General features: G+C 48.8%; 1 protein-coding gene across 1 annotated transcript; it reads left to right on the top strand.

Moving 5' to 3' along the window:
• Positions 1-4,549: 4,549 nt before the first annotated feature.
• Positions 4,550-23,625, top strand: LOC148481663 (uncharacterized). The gene is made up of 5 exons (XM_088453123.1): positions 4,550-4,638; positions 7,823-7,964; positions 9,276-9,501; positions 10,335-10,422; positions 23,346-23,625. The coding sequence occupies exons 2-5, from the start codon at positions 7,825-7,827 to the stop codon at positions 23,582-23,584; spliced, it is 693 nt and encodes a 230-aa protein (XP_088309249.1). The 5' UTR covers positions 4,550-4,638; positions 7,823-7,824; the 3' UTR covers positions 23,585-23,625.
• The last annotated feature ends 230 nt before the right edge of the window (positions 23,626-23,855 follow it).

Here is a 23,855-nt window from a genome sequence, read left to right as displayed (position 1 = left end):
TACTACTCCCCAGGAGACATTTCTGGACATTATATTCCCAGGCTCTCAGGTACCATGTTGTTATGGCAAATATGGGAGCCACTTTTTTGAAAGTATAATTATCCTTTAAGATAGCTTAGGGCCTGATTCAGCAAGGATCGTAACTGCTAATATGCACGCAATCGGTCTGTTGTTGCGTACTGCAGTGCGCGTGCGCGAACAAGCCACTGCGATCGGGACTGAGAACACAGAGACTACGCAGACCCATCGCACAGTGATTGACAGGAAGTGACGTTTGTGGGTGGTGGCGGGGGGGTGGTCGGCGAAATGCAGACGTGCCGGTGCTTTTAAACGCCGTAGCAGGGGCGTGCATAAATTATCCACTGCGATGCCTTATGCAGCCTTAGTACTCACAGCGTGCGAGGAAGTTAGCAATTCCTTAGTAAGGTCAGAGCTTGTGCAAGTGTGTGTGAGGCTGCGATGGTACTCAATTGTACCGATGTTTTCGTAGTCTTGCTAAGGATTACGGATGTGTGTAAGGTAAAGTGTGAAGGAACAGGGGAAATGTCAATTGGTCGGTCGGAGCAGGGAATACACTGCCTGATGCGGCCGACATTTAACTTACAAAATCGGCAGGTTTTCAATTCGGCATGCCTGACCGATCGATATTTTAGCATTTTGGCGGCTGCACACACACTACAATTATTGGGACGATTCGCCAATATCGGGTGGATTCAGTATGTACACCCAATATCTTTCAGCATATCGTCTAGTGTGTATGAGCCTTAAGGGCCACATTCACTAAAGGGGTTATGTCCTTTCAATATTTAACAAACAGCGGTAAACTAAGATTACCGCTGTTTAATATATATATTTATATATATATATATATATACACACATATATTATATATATATATATATGTGTGTGTGTATATATATATATATACATTTATATATGTGTATTATATATATATATATATATATATATATATATATAAAATGTGTATATTCCCAGCCTTATAAAGTAGATACAGACAGCCACACTGCGTGTACAGACCGGTGCTTCAGCTTGCATTGGCGGGAAGTCACACTGTAACTCCGGCAACCGGAGCCGCATCCGGCTGTTGCCCACAACGCCTCAGCGTTGCTAGGCTACCCTCGGACGCTACAGCGGCCGCCTCACTGGGGGGCTCGGTATCTGTATGGAAAAGGAAAATACAGATAACACCCTTACTGTGCCATATAGACATACAGGTTGAGTCTCCCATATCCAAATATTCCGAAATACGGAATATTCCGAAATACGGAATTTTTTTGGCATGACTGAGATAATGAAACCTTTGATTTTTGATGGTTCAATGTACACAAACTTTGTCTAAGGCACAAATTATTAAATATATTGTATAAATTACCTTCAGGCTTTGTGTATAAGGTGTATATATAACATAAATGATTTTCATTTCTGTACACAACCTTTGTTTGAGCCACAAAATGATTGAATATATTGTATAAAATTACCTGCAGGCTGTGTGTAAGGTGTATATAACACATAAATGCATTCTGTGTGTATATTTGGGTCCTATTCCCAAGATATTTCATTATAGTATGCAATTATTCCAAAATACAGAATATTCCAGTATCCAAAATACCCCTGGTCCCAAGCATCTTGGATATGGGAGACTCAACCTGTACAAACAAATAACAGCACCACTGAGGCAGGGCAGCACCGGGGAAGTGCCACTGAACATGCCGATTGAAAGCATTTCAAGGAGATTTTGAAAGCAACTATGAGTGCGGCAGTAAAGTGGGCGTGTACTGCTACATCTGAGGGGCGTGTCATAAAACTGACTTGCATCCAAATGTAAATGAGCCCCAAAGCAGTTAGTAAGATCTATTTGTTGATGAAAACACACTGATACTTTCAGAAAATACATGTGGCCATAGGGATCATTGGGGGAGATGTATTATAGCGGCACGTTAAGTGCCACTATATCGCTTCCTGCTTCACCTCTTTACCGAGGCGATGCAGGAAGCACTAACGATGAGATGTATGAACCATACTTACCTACCTTTATAAATCTCTTCCCGGGAGAAGCCCGGGTAAGAGAAGCAGCAGGGGGCCAATGGGGGCGGGGCCTAACAATTTGTGTCATTAAGCCCCGCCCCCTCACTGCAAAACTGCCGCGATTGGGTCAAATTTACATAGGGGGCGGGGCCAAATGCTGTGATTTATGCAGAATCACATCTTAAGCCCCACCCCCTTCATGGAGACCCGCGATCGCCGCGGTCATTCTCCTCATTCTGCCCACTTCACTAGGAAGTGGGCAGAATGCGGGAGAAATGCCTACCCTTCCGGGGTGCGGGGGGGTTACCCGAAAAATCGGGAGCCTCCCGCGAAAACCGGGAGGGTAGGCATGTATGGTATGAACATCTCATCGGCCGGAGCGGGGGAGAGTTAACGCCACCCTCTGGCGATCCCTGCCTGAGTGCTGATGCGCTGTGTCTCAGCCTAAGTATCCCGCGTGCAGCCCTGGAGCTGGCAGCTGCCGCCGCAGGGACAGCACTGTCCCTGCTGTGGGGATAGGGCAGCGCTGTCCCTGCTGTGGGGATAGGGCAGCGCTGTCCCTGCTGTGGGGATAGCGACAGCTGCAGCGGGCGGAACGGTCAGGCAAACTGACCGTTCATACATTGCCCAGGCTATCGGCGCTATCTTGTAGCGGCCATGTCATTTACCGCCAAACCCCCCGATCATACATGGGGGAGAAGCTGTATCAGTGCACATAACGTGCGCTGATACCGATTCGGCGCTTCTTACATCTCCCCTATTGTGTCTTATCTCCAATACAGGGAAATTATACTAATGATCCCGTTTGAATGTATATTTTTTTTTTTGTTAATATAGCAGCTTCATAATGGGGGTAAGGTGCAATCAGGGAGATTGCTAGGGGTAAATTTACTAAAGTGAGAGTTTTTAGAAGTGAGTTTTAAAAGTGATGTTGCCCATAGCAACCAATCAGATTCTACTTAACATTTAACTAGCACCTTCTAGAAGATAATAATCAGAATCTGATTGGTTGCTATGGGCAACATCACTTTTAAAACTCACTTCTAAAAACTCTCACTTTAGTAAATTTACCCCCTAGAGTCTTCAGGGAGACAGGGAGATTACTCCTATTTCAGGGAGTCTCCCTGACAATGAGGGAGAGTTGGCAAATATGGATAAATCTAATCTACATCTATCACAAGGAGCATAATACTTCTAAGCATATTACTATCAGGTGCACAGCTACAGCTCCTAATCCTACATCTAAAGCTGCATACACACACAACAATTTTTTTAATGAACGATTTTAGTAAACGATTTTTTCCCTTGAAAAAATTAACTAAAATCGTTTACTAAAGTTGTTCATTTACTAATGGTGCGTACACACTGGGCGATTAAAGTGGACGACTGAACGATAACGATACCGTTATCGTTCAGTCGTCCACTTTATCGTCCATTTTTAACATAAAAAAGATGAACGATGACGACGACGCGCGTTCCCGCGGGTCGTTCGTCATCCTCGTTCATCGCGCTGACATGCAGGCCAACCTGACGACCTCGTCAGGTTGCTGCATGTCAGGGAATGGGTGAGAGAGCCCGGCGCTGAACGATATCGCTAATGATATCGTTCAGCGGCTGTGCTCAATGTCATGAACGACATTGAGCACAGCCTGCCGGGGACACACTAGACGATATCGCTCAGGGAGCATATCGTCTAGTGTGTATGCACCTTAAATGTCATGAACGATTTTTATGAACTACAAATGATTTTTGCATATTCCCTTAATGAAAATCGTTGAGTTGACAAGTCTGACTGAACTACAAACGACAAACTACAAACGTGAACGCGCATGAACGATAATCGTTCATCGTTTGACTCAGAAAGTGAACGATTTTTGCAAACAATTATCGTTAAACTATATCGTTTAACGATAATCATTAAAAAAATCGATGTGTGTGTATGCAGCTTTAGACTATATATATTTATTTATTTAGTCTAAATAGATCCCTATACGTTCCGTATATTGAATTAATATTTTAAATATACTGATGTTTAAATGCAGGTTCCTTCCTGTGTAACTAGCCCTATAGTTATTATAGGTGAGCGGGGACATATCACATCATGACCGTGCTGCCATTGTGTGTGACTGTGTGTGGATATATATATATTATTATATACCATTAGATATGTAGATGGCTATGAATTGGATGAAACATAAATAACATGCATTGCAAAGCTATGACTGTTTGGACTACAAGTCCCACAATGCTCGGCGACGCCAAAGACTCTCTCAGTCGGCTAAAGGGATGATGGGAACTGTGGTCCAGCCAGCGAGGCTTAAGCTACACCTGTTTCCCCGCCTCCCACGGGAACGCCAGGCAGCCAATCACCATCCGATCTGCCTGTAGCCTGAGTTCCCGCCCAGAGCAATCCGCACTGCCATTGGCTGTTAACTTTCGTTTGGTCACATTTAATTGGCCGGTGTTGATACACAGCTATGTCACTCAGATTGGGGGCGGACAGGTGGGTGGTTATAGATGATGGTAGGTAACAAACAATGTAATATATAGGGGCCGGGGGCTAATATGGCTGCTGCAGAGGTCACTGTCCAGGTAAGGAGTAATGTAGATCAGGGTCAGGCAATCAGGAGGAGCTGTTTGGAGTTTGTGGCACTACATATCCTAGTGTGCCCTCCTACCATCAGGAAGGGTATACTGGGACTTATGGTCCTACAATTGCTGGAGATCCCTGGTTAGGCAGCTGCACTGGGTAGTGTACTGTTCTCTACATGCAGGCTACAGGTCTGGCTCCTTTGGTTTGTTATATGATGTTATGTTGTTGTGGTGTATATATAGAAATGACTAGTAAATTAGTCAATGGGGTTTTAATGATGTTCCCTACCCATGCACATGGCCTGATTCTGAGTGGCATGTACTGTAGCTCTGCAGGTCTTTTCCTAACAAAGGGCCTGATTCACTATGGAATGCAAATGCAATAGCGATTACGCACGTAGTTCAACTGCTAATCCATTGCGATTGATATCACGTCGCAGCACAACACAAGGACGCTCACTTTACGTAGCACACATAATGTTTAGCAACACTGCGAAACCATCGGTACCATCGCAGCCTCACATCTGCACGAGCTCTGACCTTTCTCAGGAATAGCGAACAACCACACACGCTATCATGGCCTCAGGCTGCGTAGGGCATCGCAGTGGATAATTTATGCACACCCCTGCAATGGCGTTGAAACGCTCTGGCACGCCTGCGTTCACCCAACCACCCTCCCCCATAACCACCCACAAATGGCACTTCCTGTCAGTCACTCTGCGATGGGTCTGCGTAGTCACTGGAGTCCCAATCGCAATAGTCAGTACGTGCGCCGAGATGCATGCGCAGTACGCAACAATTGGCTGATTGCGTGCGGATTAGCAACTGCGTTCTTTGCTGAATCAGGCCCAAAATTGTAATGAGACTGCGCACCTCCTCATGGACTCGCATTGCCCCACTCATCTCCACTTGCAGGTGCAGATGTCGTCACTAGCATCGATATTTCTATCTACCCTCTGCAGTAGGTGGGCTGATGCTTGCCTCCTGTGATATGGTTCTATTCAGTAACAACCCCCTTCCCCCATCCCTCCTGGGTCCACGTGGGTCTGAGCACAAGGCCTGTGGTTGTAAATGGCTACTAGATGCTTGGTCAAAATGGAGAGTGGTCAGATTTGTTCCGTCCCAAAGACCGGCAACAGTATAGATAATCTGACTCGTGCTGTTGTATCCGTATCCTCACCCTACTGTCTGCATGGTGTATTGGCCCGTTTCCAATCTTTACCCTCCAATTCCTGCATGCATGAGCAAACTGGAGGCGTTTTGCTCTGTTTACAGCAGGTAGCAATGACATACGGATAGGCCTTCTGCTTCCGTGGCCCATACGAGGTAACCATTCACCAGTACATCCGACTTCTAATGTTCAACCCTCAGCTGCGAGTGCCAACAATTCTTCCAAGTCTAAATCAAATCGTGTAATATACCCATTGTTTCATGATGCACTTCATTAGTTTCTGCTCAACTTTGCATGTCTGTAGTGTTCACTCTAGGCAGAGCGCCAGACTTAGAGCAAGGGCACATCTGCGCGTGTGCTCCCTGAAAATGGGTGTGGCCAAATAAAAGGGGGTGTGTCTTTAAGACTAGTCCCCTTTTCGTCACTCTTGGGGGCATGCCCGGCACTTACGGACATGCCGGGCTGCCCCCAAATGCTGCAATCAGTGTGAATGGCTGCAGGGCGCATGTGCCCGGCATCCATTCACCGACTGTGACCACTACACCGCAGTTTTCCCCACACGCGGGACACTGCGACCCATGGGTGGGGATGGCATTCGCAGGCTGCTTCAGCGGGGCGCTGCGCTCAAGGGCAGGGGGCTTTTTGCCCTTTAGAAATAGGGCAGGGCGCGGCGCCCCACTAATACAGCCTAGCAGGAACGCTATGTCCGTTCCTATACAGACTGACATTCTACATCAGCGTCCTCTGCGAAATAGATACAGATGTAGCGCATGGAGGTAAGATGTGGATGCAAGTCGCTTTAAACATAACATGCGAGTGCCGTGCGGCACTGCAGCTTCGAGCATCTCTTCAAATGCGTTTTATTCGCAAAGTGATGCGAATAGGACGTACAAGTAGCTTCTGCTGATTAAAATGATATGCGGCATGCCTATATTCTGTGTGCGACTGCGGGTGTATCTGCATGCAAAATGCTATACTACAGTGTCATTGGCTAATTGCAACGCTTTGCAAATAAGACTCGTTTGAAAGTAAAAAGTCGCACGAAAAGACGCTCGGTGCTACCCAGTCACGCCATGTGTTGAAGCTTTTAATCAGCAATGGAAACTTAAGCTCTTAGAATCTGAGCTCTTAGAATGCAAAGCCTATGATGATGCACTTTGCACCATAACGTGCACCTGCCTGTTCTGCAATTCTACATAAGAAGCATCTCTAGGGATGGCCATTGGAGAGGTGTTCATCGATGGGTCCATCAGTGGTTACCATCGATGCCTCAAAAACAATCTATAGTGACCCATCAATGGTTTGGACTCCTCGATGGGCACCGCTGCGGTGTGGAACAGCAGGCCAATTAAAAACAGGCGGGCTTGGCTGGGGCTAAGCTCCAGAAAAAAGAAAATTGTCCCCCACTTGTCCATTGATGGCAGAGAACCGTTGGCTCTCTGCCATCGATGGTAAAAGTATTCGACATCAGCCATAAACCATCGATGATTTTGAATTGTCGATGGCTATCCCCGGGCATCTCTAATTTTTCAGCTAAGACTTAATACCCCCATACATCAGCAATTGATTGCAGCAATCGTGCAATTTGCAATCGATTTGTGTATAAAAATCTTTCCCTTTTTCAACCAATTGCACGATTGCTGCAATCAATTGCTGATGTACGTGGGCCTTTAGTAATGGGAATAATGCTGATCGGCATCAACTCTACAATATCTATAATTGCTTACTGGATGCTGCCATTGTGTCTCTCATAGTAGTGCCTTCATGATTTTATAAATTCTGTACATTTAAAATCCAAAAACCATGGAAATATTTTCCACTTAAATTTGAAAAAATAAAATGAAAGCGTGAAAAGAATGGTGTAATATTCTGACAATACCAACTGCGCTCCACAGGAAAATTGCTTTTTTTTTTTTTGGGTGTGTGGTCCGGACGTTGGTGCCCACAGCTGTAAGACCCGTGCAGTATGGTAAGGCTAGACTTTGATTTTGTTCTTATTGGTTTAAAATGCAGGAATGTCAAGGAAAGAGGCAGGTTCCAAACACCCACACAGTCATCGGGCATACAATGACCACCTGTTGAAGTGTTACGGCTCCAAAAAGATCAGGAAATGCAAAAACATCGACCTTAAACCTGTGTTGAATCACACAGACAGGTAATTGGTGGTCTATGTGCACAGCTTACTGACACCCATCTGTGTAATATTTTGTATACCCACCTGATGAATCACGCTTCCCAGAGAAACCAGAACTGTTCTTAAGTGTATCTGGGCAGTGCAGATGTGTCCTCATACACCGAACGTCTATACAACATACAGCATAAGACACATGACTCGACAATATGTTTTCTGTAACGTCTTTTTCTTTAAATTTAGCATCTTATTTGCATCGCAGAAGCAAGCAAAACACAGAAGAAACACTAGGCCCTAGGCTACGTCTTGAACCACAGGGGAATTGGTTTTAAACACGTTCACAGTCACAGATGAAGCACAACGGAACTTGGCGTGGGAGAAAGCCGCGGCCGCTGTATCATAGCACTTAGTATACAGATTCGGGCTCTGTCGCACACAGATGTATAAATGTCGCACTTCAAAGTGATCAGTGTAATCTAAGAAATGTTTTTGTCGCTTCCAGTTTTATTTATGCGCAGAAGATGCACATTCCGGCTGCGTCGACCTGGCACGCCGAGTAGGGCTATCTGGCTCGACTGAAGCCAAGTGTATGAGAACACATCTGTATCACTGTATAATTATCATTCTCATGTCCCGTGATATGGCAAAAGATAGGTGACTGGCTCCTTAAACATTCATTTGTCAATATTGCCACCAAACAAGAAGAAAAGTTTGTAAATAATAAAGAAAAAAAATGGTAATGCTGGCCATACACGCTGCAATTATCGGGACAATCTGCCCGATATCGGCGGATCGCCGCGATAATTGTAGCGTTGGGGGGCGACCGAGGGTTATATATTGCTCGGTCGGGCATGCTGGATTGTCCAGCATGCCCGTCCGATGCGATATTTACCCGGTAACTGTCGGCTGCATCGGGCAGTGTATGCCCAGCGCGGCCGACAGACATACATTTCCTGTGTTCCTTCCTATGGAAGGAACAGGGAAATGTCTCCTCCCCCGGGGGCGGAGCGCAGATGTCAGGCTATACACTGTGAGATTTCTCTCACAGTGTATGCTGCGGACATCTGCGTCTGGCAGCCGGCCAGATAAAATGTCTGTCGGTCTGACAGACATTTTATCTTCCCGTGTATGCCCAGCATAAGATGCTCATAGTGCTAGAGTTTAGAAATAGGTAATTTTTTTTTTTTATATTAAATACAATAGAAACATTTTTTTTTTTTTTTTTTAAATGCATTTAATTAAAGGTAGGGTCAGTGTTGGGAAAGTGTATCCTTTCCCCAATCTGTAATGGGAGTAACAACCTCCTATATTGTACTGAATTACCATTATGTTTAGTTGCAGTGACAGTTCTTCTGGATCCCGGCACTTGGAACAGCGCCTCAGACCTCGGACCTGCGATGCCTGCAGGGCCTGTGCGACCGCAAGTCCTAAAAACTGTGCGCAGGACGTTGCTGTCTCTACACTTCTGCCAATAGACCAGATGCACCGCCTTCCCTACTACTCTGCCAAAGCTGACCGAAACAAGCCCAAACCGAGATCTAAATCTAAAGCAACCGACCAGGTAAATCCTGGACAACCTACTGTTCAACCCTAGATGCCTGATACCCAGTGCACACGTGGTGGGCTACAAGGAGGAGACCACATATTCTGGGCTAATTATATGATGTCAACAGTCCTTGGGCATATTACAACCTTTGGACTCTTTTTAGGGTAAATTTATTTAAACTGCAGTGATCTTAAAAGTGAAACCCGATCATTAAGTCGCTTCTAAAATTCAATTGATGGCTCAACCAGTGCTAGACTGAGTCACGGCAACAGAAACCAAACTGCTGACACTTCAGTAAGGTCTCCATTTGGTGCAGTCCCCACAACATACTCTGACATGTTCTGGTTCCAGTCCCTGTGCCCTACAAGGCTGGGAAATCGTTCTAAGGTTGAACCCTATCGATCAATGATTTCGACACCTCAATCTTCATTGTCCAACTTTAGTGACCAAAAATCAAGAGTAGCATTAAATTGAATTTTTATTTAGGTAGGAGAATAGAGGTGGGAGTAAAGCACGCGGAAAGCATGAACAGACTCTGCTCCAGCTTAAAAAAACAGGTCCCAGAGTCTATTTCTTACAACTTATTTTTTCCAAATCTTACAAGACACTTTTTACACTCTTTTAAACAGTTTAATCCCATCATCACTTTCTCTGACCCTCAGGGAGTCACACTCATCCCTCAGGCCATTAATATACAAAGTAAAGTGGATTTAATGTATGGTTCATAGATTACTATATCCAATTATAATGTAGCTTTTCCTGGACCGTAAAACCTTCCTGTCCTTGTTGGTTGTGTTTTTATAAGCCCTTTGAGGTCATAACTGTATTATTATATTTGTTTTTTGCAGCTTCCACGTGCCTGTAATGATGGCAGTTCTAGCGGAGCACAAAATTCTGCATCATCTTGTAGCTCCAGTCCTCACATCGGGCTGTCAGGTACAACAGAGAAGTGATTGGTTTTATATATTATTTTCTCATGGGTGAAGAAGTGTAACAGAAACAAAGTATTATTGTGCCCTAATAAGGAGAAACCTCTAAAGCTGGGTACACACTAAACAATCTATTGTTTCCTATATATTGTTCAGACGCGGATCGAAACTATATATCGGCCACATCGCTCGGTGTGTACGCACTATCGCATGTTTACGAGTGATGTTGATCGCATCTTCTGATTTTTTGCGCATGACAGTTCAGAAGATTGGCGACCGACACTAATATCTCTGGATGTGGCAGGGAAACAATATATCGGGCAGTCATACACCAGATCGTGCAGTGCGTAAAACCGCCAGAATGGATGAAATGGCAAAAATCAAGAGGGAAAATAACTCAGTTAAATAAAACAATGAAAGTTTCTGCTGTGATGGGTAAAATAGGTACGTATGGGATGAATTTTTGAAATGGGTACTTTGTATTCAGTGACTATTGTTAATTTATTTTTCAACTTGTTCCTAACAAATTATGTGACTTGAGTGGGAGGACATTGCTTATCTTGTATTATGGATCAGGTCCTCTGTGGTAGAGAGCAGAGGGTGAGCTTGGAGACTACCGGCTCACCCAGGATAGCCGGAGAATGGATCAGCGTGTGCACTTAATTTGGTGGTCACAGGATACAAAGCAGACACAGGCATCTTGGACGCAAGTAGATACTTCTAGCTCTAATAAAATGTCCTAAGGAGGACCAAAATCTTAACTGAATGTATTAGATAATACACAGAGGTCGCAATTCAATTCAAAGCAATGCTGAATAGCCCTGGGAGGGAGCTCCCGGAGCTATTCAACTCAGCGCGATGTTTAACTTTGTCAGGAAGCTGTTAAGTCGGGAGAACCAGCATTCTCCGACTTAACCTGGGTGTTTAGCTGTGAGAGGCGGTATTTTCTGACTAAAGTGTCGGCTGCAAAGCGGGTGTGAGAAGAAATCCTTTAGTCGGACCAAACAGTGCGCTGAATTGAATTGCTCCAGAAGCTCCCTCCTGGGGCTATTCTGCATCGCCGTGAATTGAACCGCTGCCAGAGTATACAGAATTCAGATAATTCTCACCTGGTTGGTCTAGATGATATACACATTTTGTCAGGCTCACGGAACTGCTTTTGATTAAGGCGCCCTGCCCACAGTCTACCAGGGGGAAGACTCTCCATCCCTTTACACTCCCTGGCGTCTAAATCGAGGTGGGAGATTTCATCCTAAAATCCCCTGCCTAAAAATACCTCCAGGAGTTCTGCTCTAGTGTCTAGATGCCCCCTCTAGCCAAAACTGCCCCAGTGATTCGACAGCCAAATCTTGGACAGTCCTCTTTCTGCTACTAATACCAAAGTCCTCAGGGCTCCAGTGTAGCAACTGTGATATGTTTGGGGTAGGTGTCCCTCTCCTGAGGTAGGTGGACACCTCCTTACACACAGCAGCCAGGAAACAGCACTCCAGTCGTGGGTTTTCGTGCAAGCTGGTCGGCACCTGTTTTTTATTGTGCAACTGCAATAGTCAAATAAACCAAACCTAAAATAAATCCTAGCCCGACTGAGCACTGACTAGACAGGTAATTTCTACAAGTGGCAAGGCCTACTGCCTCACCACAAACACAGCACTTTCAAAAGGTCCCAGTGTCTCTGAACAAAACCTCAGTGTCTGTTCTCCGCAGTGTGTGTGAGACACTGCATCTAAACTCTTACACAGCTATATTGAGCCACTTCCAGGTGTAATCCCTAATTAGCCTGCTTTCAGGCTGAAAGGCCTAACACCTGAAATGGCCCTGTGGATGGAGCCCTCCCTTCTCTCTCACATCCACACCCCCAGGACCCATTCTCCAGCTTTTACCAAAAGCTGACCCTCAAATCTGTTTGTAAAACAGACTTTTCCTGGGGGTTAAAATACATATTACAGGAATCTGGGACACATATACATGCCATCCCTAACTTCTCCAGTGTTTCTATCACACAACCTACTGGCTGGGACTCCCAGCCTACCTTGCACATCCTGGCATGGGTGGATCTATAGCGACTGCATACTTTGCACCCATTGTCTATACTTGCCTCCCCACCAAGCACTGAAAGAAATCACTGGTAAAATGGCGCCGGTGCCATTTTCCCAGAGACCTGTGCATACACAGTAGACTCTGGCACCAGCACATGTGCTGGTGAAAGGGGGGAGCGGACAAGAACCACAACTTCATGCAAGGGCTGCAGCAGCAGCAGCCCACTATAGGACTACCAGGGATGTGGGGACCCCCTTATTACCATCTATGTTCCCCTTCCTGTGGATGGGAACGTGGCAACCTGCAGGGCTCACAATAACCCTTAGACCAGCAGGGACAAGTTTTTATATACATACATTTATATGACCTATTTGAATTTCTTGTGGGACAGTGGACAGAGCGCTAAAGCCAGCATTGCTCTGCAGCCTGAGCCTTAACACACCCGCCTGCATTGCTACACAGTACATCTTTCACCTCCCTGTTTGTTTTCGTTCTCAGCATGTCATTAACCCCTTAGATTCTCTGTGTGGCCAGGTCCCAGTCCCGCAGCCAGCACCCCCGCTCCCCCCCTCCACGTGGTTAATGGTGGCTGTGGCACTGAAGGAGATAACCCAGTGCCGCGGCGAAAATTTAAATTTTGTAGGTGCCCATTTTAAATGTATGCTCGGAGCTAATCAGCGAGTGTTTTTAAAAGTACCTGCCTAATGTACCCCGGACCTACTCCTCCGGCGGCCGCGGCACTGCGGTGTGTTAACCTCTGGCACGCTGCTCCGGGGATGGGGACTGTATGTAAGCGCCCCAGACCATCTCCGGTGGCTGCGGCAATGGGGGACCGTGTGAACAAGCCAATGCTGCCGGGACTTGGCCCCAGGCTGTAGAGCTGGGTGCCAACCGCTGGGGAATGGGAGCATAGCTCCCGGCACTCCAGGGCGGCAGGAAGTGTCCTGGACTGCGGGACTGAAGGACATACAGGGGGACCAGGCTAGCCGGCTGCCCGTGTGGCGCTGTGTGCTGACCGCTGGGGACTGGGAGCATAGCTCCCGGCACTCCAGGGCGGCAGGAAGTGTCCTGGACTGTGGGGCTGAAGGACATACAGGGGGACCAGGCTAGCCGGCTGCCCGTGTAGTGCTGTGTGCTGACCGCTGGGGACTGGGAGCTAGCTGTCGGCTCCACAGTGCAGCGGGGCAGCAGGTTAACCCCTGGTGCGCTGTATCAGGGTGAGTACTGAGGTAGCCGCATGCTAGGGATCAGGAGCATTGGCTCCTGGTACCCAAGGGTAGCAAGAAGGGCCAAGTGCTGCACACTGGGGACTGGGAGCTTTAGGGCTTGCTTCAGACCACTCGCTAGATGCGTATGCAAATTTCAGCAAGCGAACACACGGCAAGGCATTAGCACGCCCACAATGTCTTAGCGTGCAATCGCATTGTGTATGCAGACTACCACCAGCCTGTCTTAAGACGCCCACTTGCGCACGTCATCTCCAGGAAGTGTATGCAACCATCAGTACATCTGGTACAATCGGAAGGGAACGCACTGGTTGTGGCAGACCATACCCTACCACTAGCACTGCGAGTGCTTCAGTGTGAAATACAACCAGGTGACGTGTACAATAACTCTGCCTCTTAATTATGCACACCTCTGAAACGGCGTTTAGACGCTCAGGCACGCCTGCGTTCGCACCTCCACTCCCCTGTTTTTAATGGCCAGCGCCTGTCGCCATCCACAAACAGCTTCTCCTGTCACTCAATCAACTGGGCTGTCTATGCGCGGCGAGCGAACGTTTCCCGATCACTTGGACTGGTTCGCGCAGGCGCACTGCGACGCATGCACAGAATGCAAAGATCAGCTGGCTGCGTGCGAACGCTTACTAGCAAGCGGGTCTGAATCGGACCCTTAGCTCCCAGCACCCCAGCACTGGTTCAGTAAAGCGAGTAAAAGCAGCAACACAAATACAAGTAATGTCCTGCAGTGTGTGTAAAGCCTGATGCTGTGCACAGGCACAAAATGTGAATATATTTAATATGCAAGTCCCAGGGCTCCGTGGTGACTGCTGGATCCCCAGCCCCCTTCCAGGGAAACAGGCTGCCCTCCATGCAACCTCATGCCTGAAAGTGGAGGTGCATGGGAAGCTGGTTAATGCAGCCAGCTGTATTTTCATGGAGCTCCAAAGAGCTTCCACTCTGTGGCCAGTAAACCCTGCTTTGCCCACCTCTGGAGCTCAGATTCAGGCAGAGGTAGCAGGATTGCTCCCTTAGCAGATTCTTAGAAGTACATTTTGGAGGGAAACTTCCCCAAGGCCTAGACGAGCCAACTCCTGGGTGGTAACGATACTGGATCAGAACCTCTATACACACCTTCCTATACCTTCTAATGTCCTGCCTATACCTTCTAAGGATGACGCTAATTTGCGTACGCAGTCACACCATAAATAATGTCTTAGACGTGGAATCTGTGGTTCCAAAGCACAAGTGATATTCAGGTAAAAGTTCAGACAGTTACACGCAATTGATCAAGACACAATTTAGGCGCAAAAGGAAATTATACGGACCCAAGTACAGTATACATACGCAGGCGTTTCCGGACCCAGAGATAGGCATCAGCAAGAGACCCCTCGTCATTCAGCCTTCAGCACGAAGACTCAGAACCAGCATTCGTGCACTCATATTTATACCCCCCCAGAATAAACAGGACAATAGGGAAGTCTGTTGCTGATATCATTGGTTCTCAGGGGTGAAGCATCTGTTACAACACATTTAACAGGCTGGTTCAAACAGACTCTCCCTGCCTCTAACAGCTGGGGGTCTTCCTCTTCACGCCTCCGTCAGCATCCTAACAGTTGTTTCTAAAATATACATTTTGTTGCTTGTAGGCTCTACGATCCATAACTCGGGAATGCATGATGCGATCTCCCCACCGATAACACCGGAATACTGTAAAAAGGATACGCATCAGTACAACTCCAAACATAACTTGTTTAGCATGTATAATACCTTAGTTATCAAATATCTTTATTTCTACTTCAGGGTCCATAGGGTATCCACAGGATACCTTGGGGTATAGGTGTGACGTCAGTCGCAGGGCACCAAAGAGTTAAGCTTTCAGCCTCCCAGGATGCACTAGGTCCCCCTCCTATACCCCGCCCCCGGGCCAAGGCACCTCAGTTTAGTTTGGTGCCCGGCCGGCGTCGGGAGCACCTGTCGGAGTGGGGGCTAGAAGAGCCCCTGAAGCTTTCTTCAGTGCAGCTGTGGCTGCACATCTGGATGTACAGCATGGACAGTCAGTCCTGACGTCCATGCTGTCTTCCCTACACCCCCGCCGGTACCAGAACGCCGGTACCGATCCAGGGATGCTGGTGAGCATCTGGGGTCACAGCTAGCGGTGACCCCAGATGTTCCGGACCATGGCCGGATCCAAGGGGGACAAAGGTAAGCAGCGGGGTCCCGCAGTGGGTCCCCGCTGGTCACATGGTCCTAAGTCCCCAGGCAGGGGGCTCCCTGGGGACTGGCTGCAGCGTGGAGCCAGGTACTGCACCTGCGCTTTCCACTACCCCCTGGGACAGCGGACCGCAGCAGAGCGGTAGCGCTGCGGCGTCCCAGGGGTTAAATGCATGCCAGGGGAGCGCGCCTTCCCTGTCTCACAGCCGGCGCCTCCCCCGCTGCACACAGCCCTCTCTGCACTGTGCTGACTGGTCCTGTGTCAGCGCTCCTCCCCCAGGCCAGCTTCTCTCTGCTCCTCGGCGGCCATCTTCTCTGCAACGCATGGTGAACGCTGCTGGAAGCCTGGAAGGAAGCATCGTGGTCTGGGTCCCCCCGCATACCTCTCCTCCGCTGTGGCTCAGGTCTGTGTATGCAGCGCTGTGTCCTACCAGGCCCTGTGTCTGTGTAGTTGAGTGATCAGCGCTGTTAGTGCAGGAATTGTTATTTCTCTGCATTGTATGTGACTGTGCTAGCGCTGCTGCCTGTAACTGTATCTTCTCAAAACTGTCAGCTTTATTACTGTCCCTGTTCTTTCTGCTAAAGCCCTTGCAGTGCGGTGCTGCAGGGTGGTCTCTCGCCTATTTAATACTTAATTGGTGAGAGAGGTCACATACGTGGTGCCATCATGTCTAAAAGTGATTTTCCCCTCCGGCTACAGTGTACCACGTGTAAAGTACCGTTAGCGGAGGGGGAGGGTAGCGCGGAGGGCCTTTGCCGGCAGTGTTTGTCCATGGCGCGGCCTATTACGGTTACAGCACCGGTACAGGAGCCGCCCTGGGCTTGTTTCGCTCAGGCGTTAACAGCTTTAGTGGGCCAGTTAGCTCCGCAGCCCGCGTTTACTCCGATGGGTTTGTCCCAGCAGTCTGTGGTGTCGTCACCCATGCAGGGGTTCCCACGACAATTGGTGGTACCCCACAGTCTCCCTATTTCCCCGCTCCCGGTTTCTCAGGAGCCAGCGTGGGTTAACTCCCTGACGAGTTCTGTACAGCACTTGTCGGATGTGTTGCAAGGGGAGTCTGTGATGCGGCCTCATAAAAGGCCGGTGGCGTCTCTGTCCGCTCCTTATGAGGATGACGAAGGGACGTCTGATGATGGGGAGATTCTGGATCCTTACGATCAGGAACCTCTCCATACTAAGGACGCTGATGCTAAGTCCAAAGTATATATTCCTGGACTTATTCGGGCGGTCCGCACAGCCTTGGTGATTGAGGACGAAGTTCCCCCAGCGGCTAAATCTAAGTATGCCTTTTTCAAAGATGTGAAGGGCGATGCCGCAGTCTTTCCTCTTTCGGGTCAGTTGGTGGACCATTTAGAGGAGGCGTGGAAACAACCTGGCAAAAGATACCAGCCGCAGAGACGCCTGGCAGTGGCTTATCCGTTCGCGGATAATTACTTTGCTAAGTGGGAATCCCCTCCACAGGTGGATTCTCACGTGACCCGTCTTGTCCGTAGTGCCACATTGCCGATGCCATCCATGTCCTCCCTTAAGGATGCTACGGACCGCAAGGTAGAAATCTGCCTGAAGTCCGCTTATTCCCTTGCAGGGGGGGCAGCACGACCGGCTATGGCCATTTGCTGGGTTGCCAGAGCGATGGAGCGCTGGGCGGATTCATTAGAGGCTTCTTTTGAATCCGACTGTCCGGCCGAACAGGCGGAGTTGATTGGCAATCTCCGTGATTCGGCCACCTACATCAACGAGGCGGCTCTAGACATTAGTACTCTGGTGTCTAGAATTTCTTCAGCAGCGGTAGCTGCTCGTCGCACCTTGTGGCTGCGATCCTGGAAGGCGGACGCAGATTCCAAGAAAGGTCTGGAAGCGTTGCCGTTTCCGGAGAAGTTCTCTTCGGTCCGGATCTGGATAAGATTGTGGCCACGCTGGCGGCAGCCAAATCTGCTTGTCTCCCGTCGGCCGCTGCTCCTTCTGGTTCTGGACCATCGTCCTTTCGGTCATCTAGGGCCCAGGGCAGGCCCAAACCACAGTCGTTTCCTCGACAGGCTGGCCCTAAGAAATCGGTCAAGCCCCGGAAACAGGCATGGAGTACCAGACGTCCGGCCCCCAAGCCAGATGACAAGCCTGCGGCCTGACGGTCCGGGCCTCCCTTTGGGGGATCCCAGGGTGGGAGGACGCCTGCTGCAGTTCTCCCAGTGTTGGTCGTTCAGTACGACAGACACTTGGGTTCTGGAGGTGGTCTCCCACGGGTACGCCCTCTCCTTCCGGCACAGACCGCCGGCTCGATTCTTCTCCACGGGTCTACCATCAGACCGGAACAAGGCTACGGAGCTGCGGAAGGTATTGCACACTATGCTCCAGGCTGGAGTTATAGTGCCTGTTCCATTCTCCCAGAGGGGCCAGGGTTTCTATTCAAATCTATTTTTGGTACAGAAACCCAATGGGTCCTATCGTCCGATTCTCAACCTCAAAGCACTCAACAAGTCTTTGCGGGTCCCGAAGTTTCGGATGGAGACCCTACGGTCCATCATTCTGGCGCTGGAACCTGGGGACTACATGGTGTCATTGGACATAGAGGACGCTTACCTGCATGTCCCTATTCTTTTGCGCCATCAAGAGTTCCTTCGGTTTGCAATCCGCAGCGACCACTTCCAGTTTCGGGCGTTACCTTTTGGCCTGGCGACAGCACCACGTGTTTTCACCAAGGTGATGGCGGTCATGGCGGCTTCTCTGCGGCTGCAAGGAGTCCGCATGTTGCCGTACTTGGACGACCTGTTATTGGTGGCAGGATCTCCAGAGCTCCTGTTACACCACTTGGACCTGACCATTGCACTGCTGCAACGGCACGGCTGGCTAATCAACTGGCAGAAGTCCACTCTAATCCCGTCTCGGAGGATTCTGCATCTTGGAGCCTTATTGGACTCGGGACAGCAAAGGATCTTCGTGACGGAGGACAAGATCTCTGCTTTACAGTCAAGGGTGCGCAGTTGTCTACACAGCCGCCGGGTGTCCTTACACTCGGCGATGAGGTTACTGGGCTCCATGGTGTCGGTGTTCGACATGGTGGAATACGCCCAGTTTCACTCCAGACCTCTGCAGCACCTGATCCTGTCCAAGTGGAACGGGCTGCCTCAGTCTCTGAAGTTCCAGACGATTGTGCTCACCCCGGAGGTTCGCCTGTCCCTTGCGTGGTGGTTAAAGACGACCCACCTCAACAAGGGACGTCCGTTCTGGGTTCCAAATTGGGTCCTGTTGACAACGGACGCCAGTCTTCGGGGCTGGGGAGCAGTTTCTGGTCCACACTTGTTCCAGGGCAGGTGGACGCCGACAGAAGCGGAGCTTCCAATAAATATCTTTGAACTCCGTGCGGTCTTCAATGCTCTCCTGCAGGCACAGCGGTTTCTCCAGGGTCACCCGGTGCAGGTCCAGTCGGACAACGCTACCACCGTGGCCTACATAAACAGGCAAGGAGGAACTCGCAGTCGGGCGGCTCTCATAGAGGTCTCTCGGATCCTGGTTTGGGCGGAGCGCAATCTTCCGGCCATATCAGCGGTCTTCATCCCGGGAGTGCTAAATTGGGAGGCGGACTTTCTAAGTCGCCAGGACGTTCATCCAGGGGAATGGTCCCTGCACCCGGACGTTTTTCAACTACTGGTGGACAGGTGGGGTCTTCCAGAAATCGACCTCATGGCGTCCCGGCACAACAACAAGTTGCCGGTGTACGGGTCTCGCACAAGTGACGAAGGGGCGTCTCTGGTGGATGCTCTGTCCGTCCGGTGGACGTTCCGGTTCGCATACCTGTTCCCTCCAGTCTCCCTTCTTCCACGGGTAATCCGGAAATTCAAACAGGAAGGAGGGACGCTCCTGTTAATAGCTCCCGCGTGGCCCAGACGGCACTGGTTCTCAGACCTTCAGGGTCTGTCCGTGGACAGTCCTCTGCGGTTGCCGCTACGACCGGACCTTCTGTCTCAGGGTCCTTGCCTTCTCCCGGACCTGACTCGGCTGTCTTTGACGGCGTGGCTGTTGAGACGGCCATGCTGAGGTCCCGGGGGTTTTCCAGCTCTGTGGTGCGTACCATGTTACGAGCTCGGAAACCGTCTTCCGCGAGGATATACCATCGCGTGTGGCATACGTTCTTCCAGTGGTGTCGACCGAGAGGTTATGCACCGCGGGAGTTTCGTCTGTCTCGGATTCTCGCCTTCCTGCAAGCGGGACTAGATCATGGGCTTCGCCTTGCTTCTTTGAAGGTACAGGTTTCGGCCCTATCTGTCTGGTTACACCGTAGGATTGCTACAATCCCGGATGTGCGCACCTTTATGCAAGGTGTTCTCCGTATTCAGCCGCCCTTTGTTCCACCTGTGGCGCCTTGGGATTTGGCTGTGGTCCTGAGGGCTCTCCAAGGACCGCCGTTTGAACCACTGGGCTCAGTGGATATTAAATGGCTAACAGCTAAGACTGTTTTCCTTCTGGCCATTGCTTCGGCCAGACGTGTTTCTGAGTTAGGGGCTCTTTCTTGTAGACCCCCTTTCTTGGTTTTTCATGGGAACAGGGCAGTGCTCCGCACTCGGCCCGAGTTTCTTCCCAAAGTTGTTTCCCAGTTTCATGTTAACGAGGAAATAGTTGTTCCGGCCTTTAACTCACCGGGTCTTTCCGTGGGTGAGGCCTCTTTGGATGTTGTGCGGGCCTTAAGGACTTATGTTGACCGCACTTCTTCGTTTAGGAAGTCGGACGCTTTGTTTGTCCTCTCTGGCTTCCGTAAAAAGGGTTGGCCTGCTTCAAAGCAAACTTTGGCAGCCTGGATCCGCATGGCTATTTCTGAAGCTTATCTTCATGAAGGCCTACCGGTCCCTCCTTCTCTGAAGGCTCATTCCACTAGGTCTGTGGGTCCTTCGTGGGCAGCTCGACGTGGTGCCTCGGCAGTTCAGATCTGCAAGGCTGCTACGTGGTCTTCTGTCCATACCTTCGTGAGGTATTACAGGTTTGACACCTTCGCCTCTCAGGATGCTTCCTTCGGGCGGCGGATTCTCCTTTCTGCACAGGAGCGTCCCCACCCTTAAAGGATACTGCTTTGGGACATCCCCAAGGTATCCTGTGGATACCCTATGGACCCTGAAGTAGAAAATATGAGATATGGTAAGAACTTACCCTTGTTATCTCTATTTCTACGAAGTCCATAGGGTTCCACAGGACTCCCGCCCTGTCGCACCTGTGCTGCAGATGGGCTTTGCTCTGGTCACCGGTTTTCCGTCTCCCTCTGGTGAGAATGTGATTCTTGTATGTGTCCAGATCTTTCTTCTCTCTCTTCCTTCTCCTCCTCCGGCCTATGGCTTGGTAACTAACTGAGGTGCCTTGGCCCGGGGGCGGGGTATAGGAGGGGGACCTAGTGCATCCTGGGAGGCTGAAAGCTTAACTCTTTGGTGCCCTGCGACTGACGTCACACCTATACCCCAAGGTATCCTGTGGAACCCTATGGACTTCGTAGAAATAGAGATAACAAGGGTAAGTTCTTACCATATCTCATATTTTCTCAGCATTTAAACTAACTGAACCAACTTAAATCATATACTTTAGAGCTCATTGAACTTTGTGTGAATATGTAATGTGTGGGTATTCAGGGTTTGTTATAAGGACGCTAGTTAACTTGGGGCAGATGCGTGCGCATAAAGCTAATAAAACAGCGGTTTCATACAAAGTCCTATGCATTCGCTAATATGCGACTAGTTAACAGCGCAATTGTGTGTATTAATGTGTCTATGAGAAATGGTGAAAGATGCAAACGCATGGTGCTATTAGTATTATCGCCACATGTACTAAAATGTGAGTTTATCTAAAATGGCGCTTAGGCAGCCATTCGCAAAATGGCGTCTTGCGCTCTCATTTTCAAAATGGCGTCTTGCGGCCAGTCGCAAGATGGCGTCGCCGCGATTAAATTTTAAACTGAGCTTGTCTCAGCCAATTATTCAGCTTCGACAGTGGCGACTAAAACACCAGGTGGGCTCAGGCACAGGGGAGTGACCACTCCCCACTGTCCACAGGGGACAATGTTAAACGTGCATGTGGACAGCACATGCACTCAAATTGATTGGTTGAAAACCACAGGGCGGACTTACCCCTGTAGTAATGTGTATTGGAGTGGCATGAAAGAAGGGCACGTGAGCCTTGTAGAATTGTATCTTCTTGAACATCAAGCATTGAACTGCTGTAAACATCTTTGTATGCTGACCCCCTTAAAGCTGAGGGAAGAGGTTTTTTTTTTAAGACTTTTGAGCAATAAACCTCTTTACCTTTACAACGACTGCATCCGGTCCTGCAACAACAGAATTGCACAAAATGCTATTCTGTTCGGCTGCAGAAACTGTTCCAGGTGGCGGCGGTAGAAGCCTGGTTGTACGTAAGAAGCGGTTCCAAAGGCCTATTTCAAGTGGTTTGGTGGTGGCAGCATTGTTACACGCCCACTACGCAGTACCCCAAGATCCAGTGGGGATCAAACCCAATCTGATCGGCTGGCAAGTGAGGTCATCCGGTCACACTCTGAAACTCGTTTCCCTATATGCAGTGATAAAATACATTGTATGGTTGGGTTATGACCGTACTCCATTGTGTGTGTGTGTGTGTGTGTGTGTGTGTGTGTGTGTGTGTGTGTGTGTGTGTGTGTGTGTGTGTGTGTGTGTGTGTGTGTGTGTGTGTAATAAATATCTATCTATCTATATCTGGCCTGTAATATTAGGTGTGATTGCTGATTTACTGTCTTGCACTTTGTAAATGAGTACTATGCATTCTAATGGGACACTTCCCCAGGTGGTCTTAGGGCCTGATTCATTACTGATCGCAACTGCAATTATGCACGCAATTGTCCGATTGTTGCGTTCTGTGTATGCATCGCAGTGTGCATGCTTGAAGACGCTATTGCGATCGGGACTGCGATTGCAGTGACTACAGAGTGATTAACAGGAAGTGAACGTTTGGGGGGTGGGTCGTCGAAATACAGACGTGCCAGTGCATTTGAAAGCCGTTACAGGGCTGTGCATAAATTAGCCACTGCGATGCCATACGCAGCTTGGGCTTTCACTGCGTGCGATGAAGTTAGCAATTTCTGAGTAAGGTCAGAGCTTGTGCAAGTGTGCGTGAGGCTGCGATGGTACTCGATTGTGCCGATGGTTTCGTAGTCTTGCTGTGCATTACGGATGTGAGTAAGGTACGGTGGCCGTCCTTATGTCAGGCTGTGACGGTATTGCAATAGCAATCATTTGGCGTATTTTTACGGTGAGACCGCATGCGTAATCTCCACTGCGATCGCAGTAGTGATCCGTATTGAATCCGGCCCTTAGTGCGTTACAGCTATAATCTACAGTGATTTTATAAACGCGTCTGTAAGAATGGTACAATGTATGTGCTGACTATTACCCACCAGTTTTTAAGTTTTATCTACATTTTCTCTTTGTTTTTCCCTTGTGCCTCTAAAAACAGAGATGATGACATTTCCTGCGCTGCCTCAATCTGGCCTCCTACCAATGAGTTCTGGTTCCATCGGTACACATACCACGTGCCGCTCCAACAGCGAGCTGAGAAAGTGGATTGTAGCGTTTGGAGGCGATGTACAAGCAGCGTTTATGGCACGGGGACTTCAGAGATTGCAGCTGGCATATGAGCAGGGTAGAGCAGAGACAGAACACACAGGAAACGGAGCCCTGCCCAATAAGAACTAATGTCGGCTCACACCTGGAATATAGTAAAATCATAATCTTTTTGTATGTGCATTGAGTCCTTTTTTATTTTATTTTTTTTGTATCCTTTTGTGTATAGAGCAGAAACACATTCTGCTATCAGAAAGTCCTCTTTGAGCTCATCAATAACTGCTACAATGGGACATTCAGTCTAATTTTCCTACAGCAAGCGCACACATTACACCAAATAACCTACCACCATGTCTTTGGACTGGAAGACACCTGTGAACACCAGGGCAGCATGTAAAATCCA

The sequence above is a fragment of the Taudactylus pleione genome, unplaced genomic scaffold (genome assembly GCF_031769625.1).
Source record: "Taudactylus pleione unplaced genomic scaffold, aTauple2 ptg000571l, whole genome shotgun sequence".
Taxonomy (NCBI): Eukaryota; Metazoa; Chordata; class Amphibia; order Anura; family Myobatrachidae; genus Taudactylus; species Taudactylus pleione.
The sequence above is the reverse complement of the archived record's forward strand: the minus strand, read 5'-3'. Positions and strand labels throughout refer to the sequence as shown.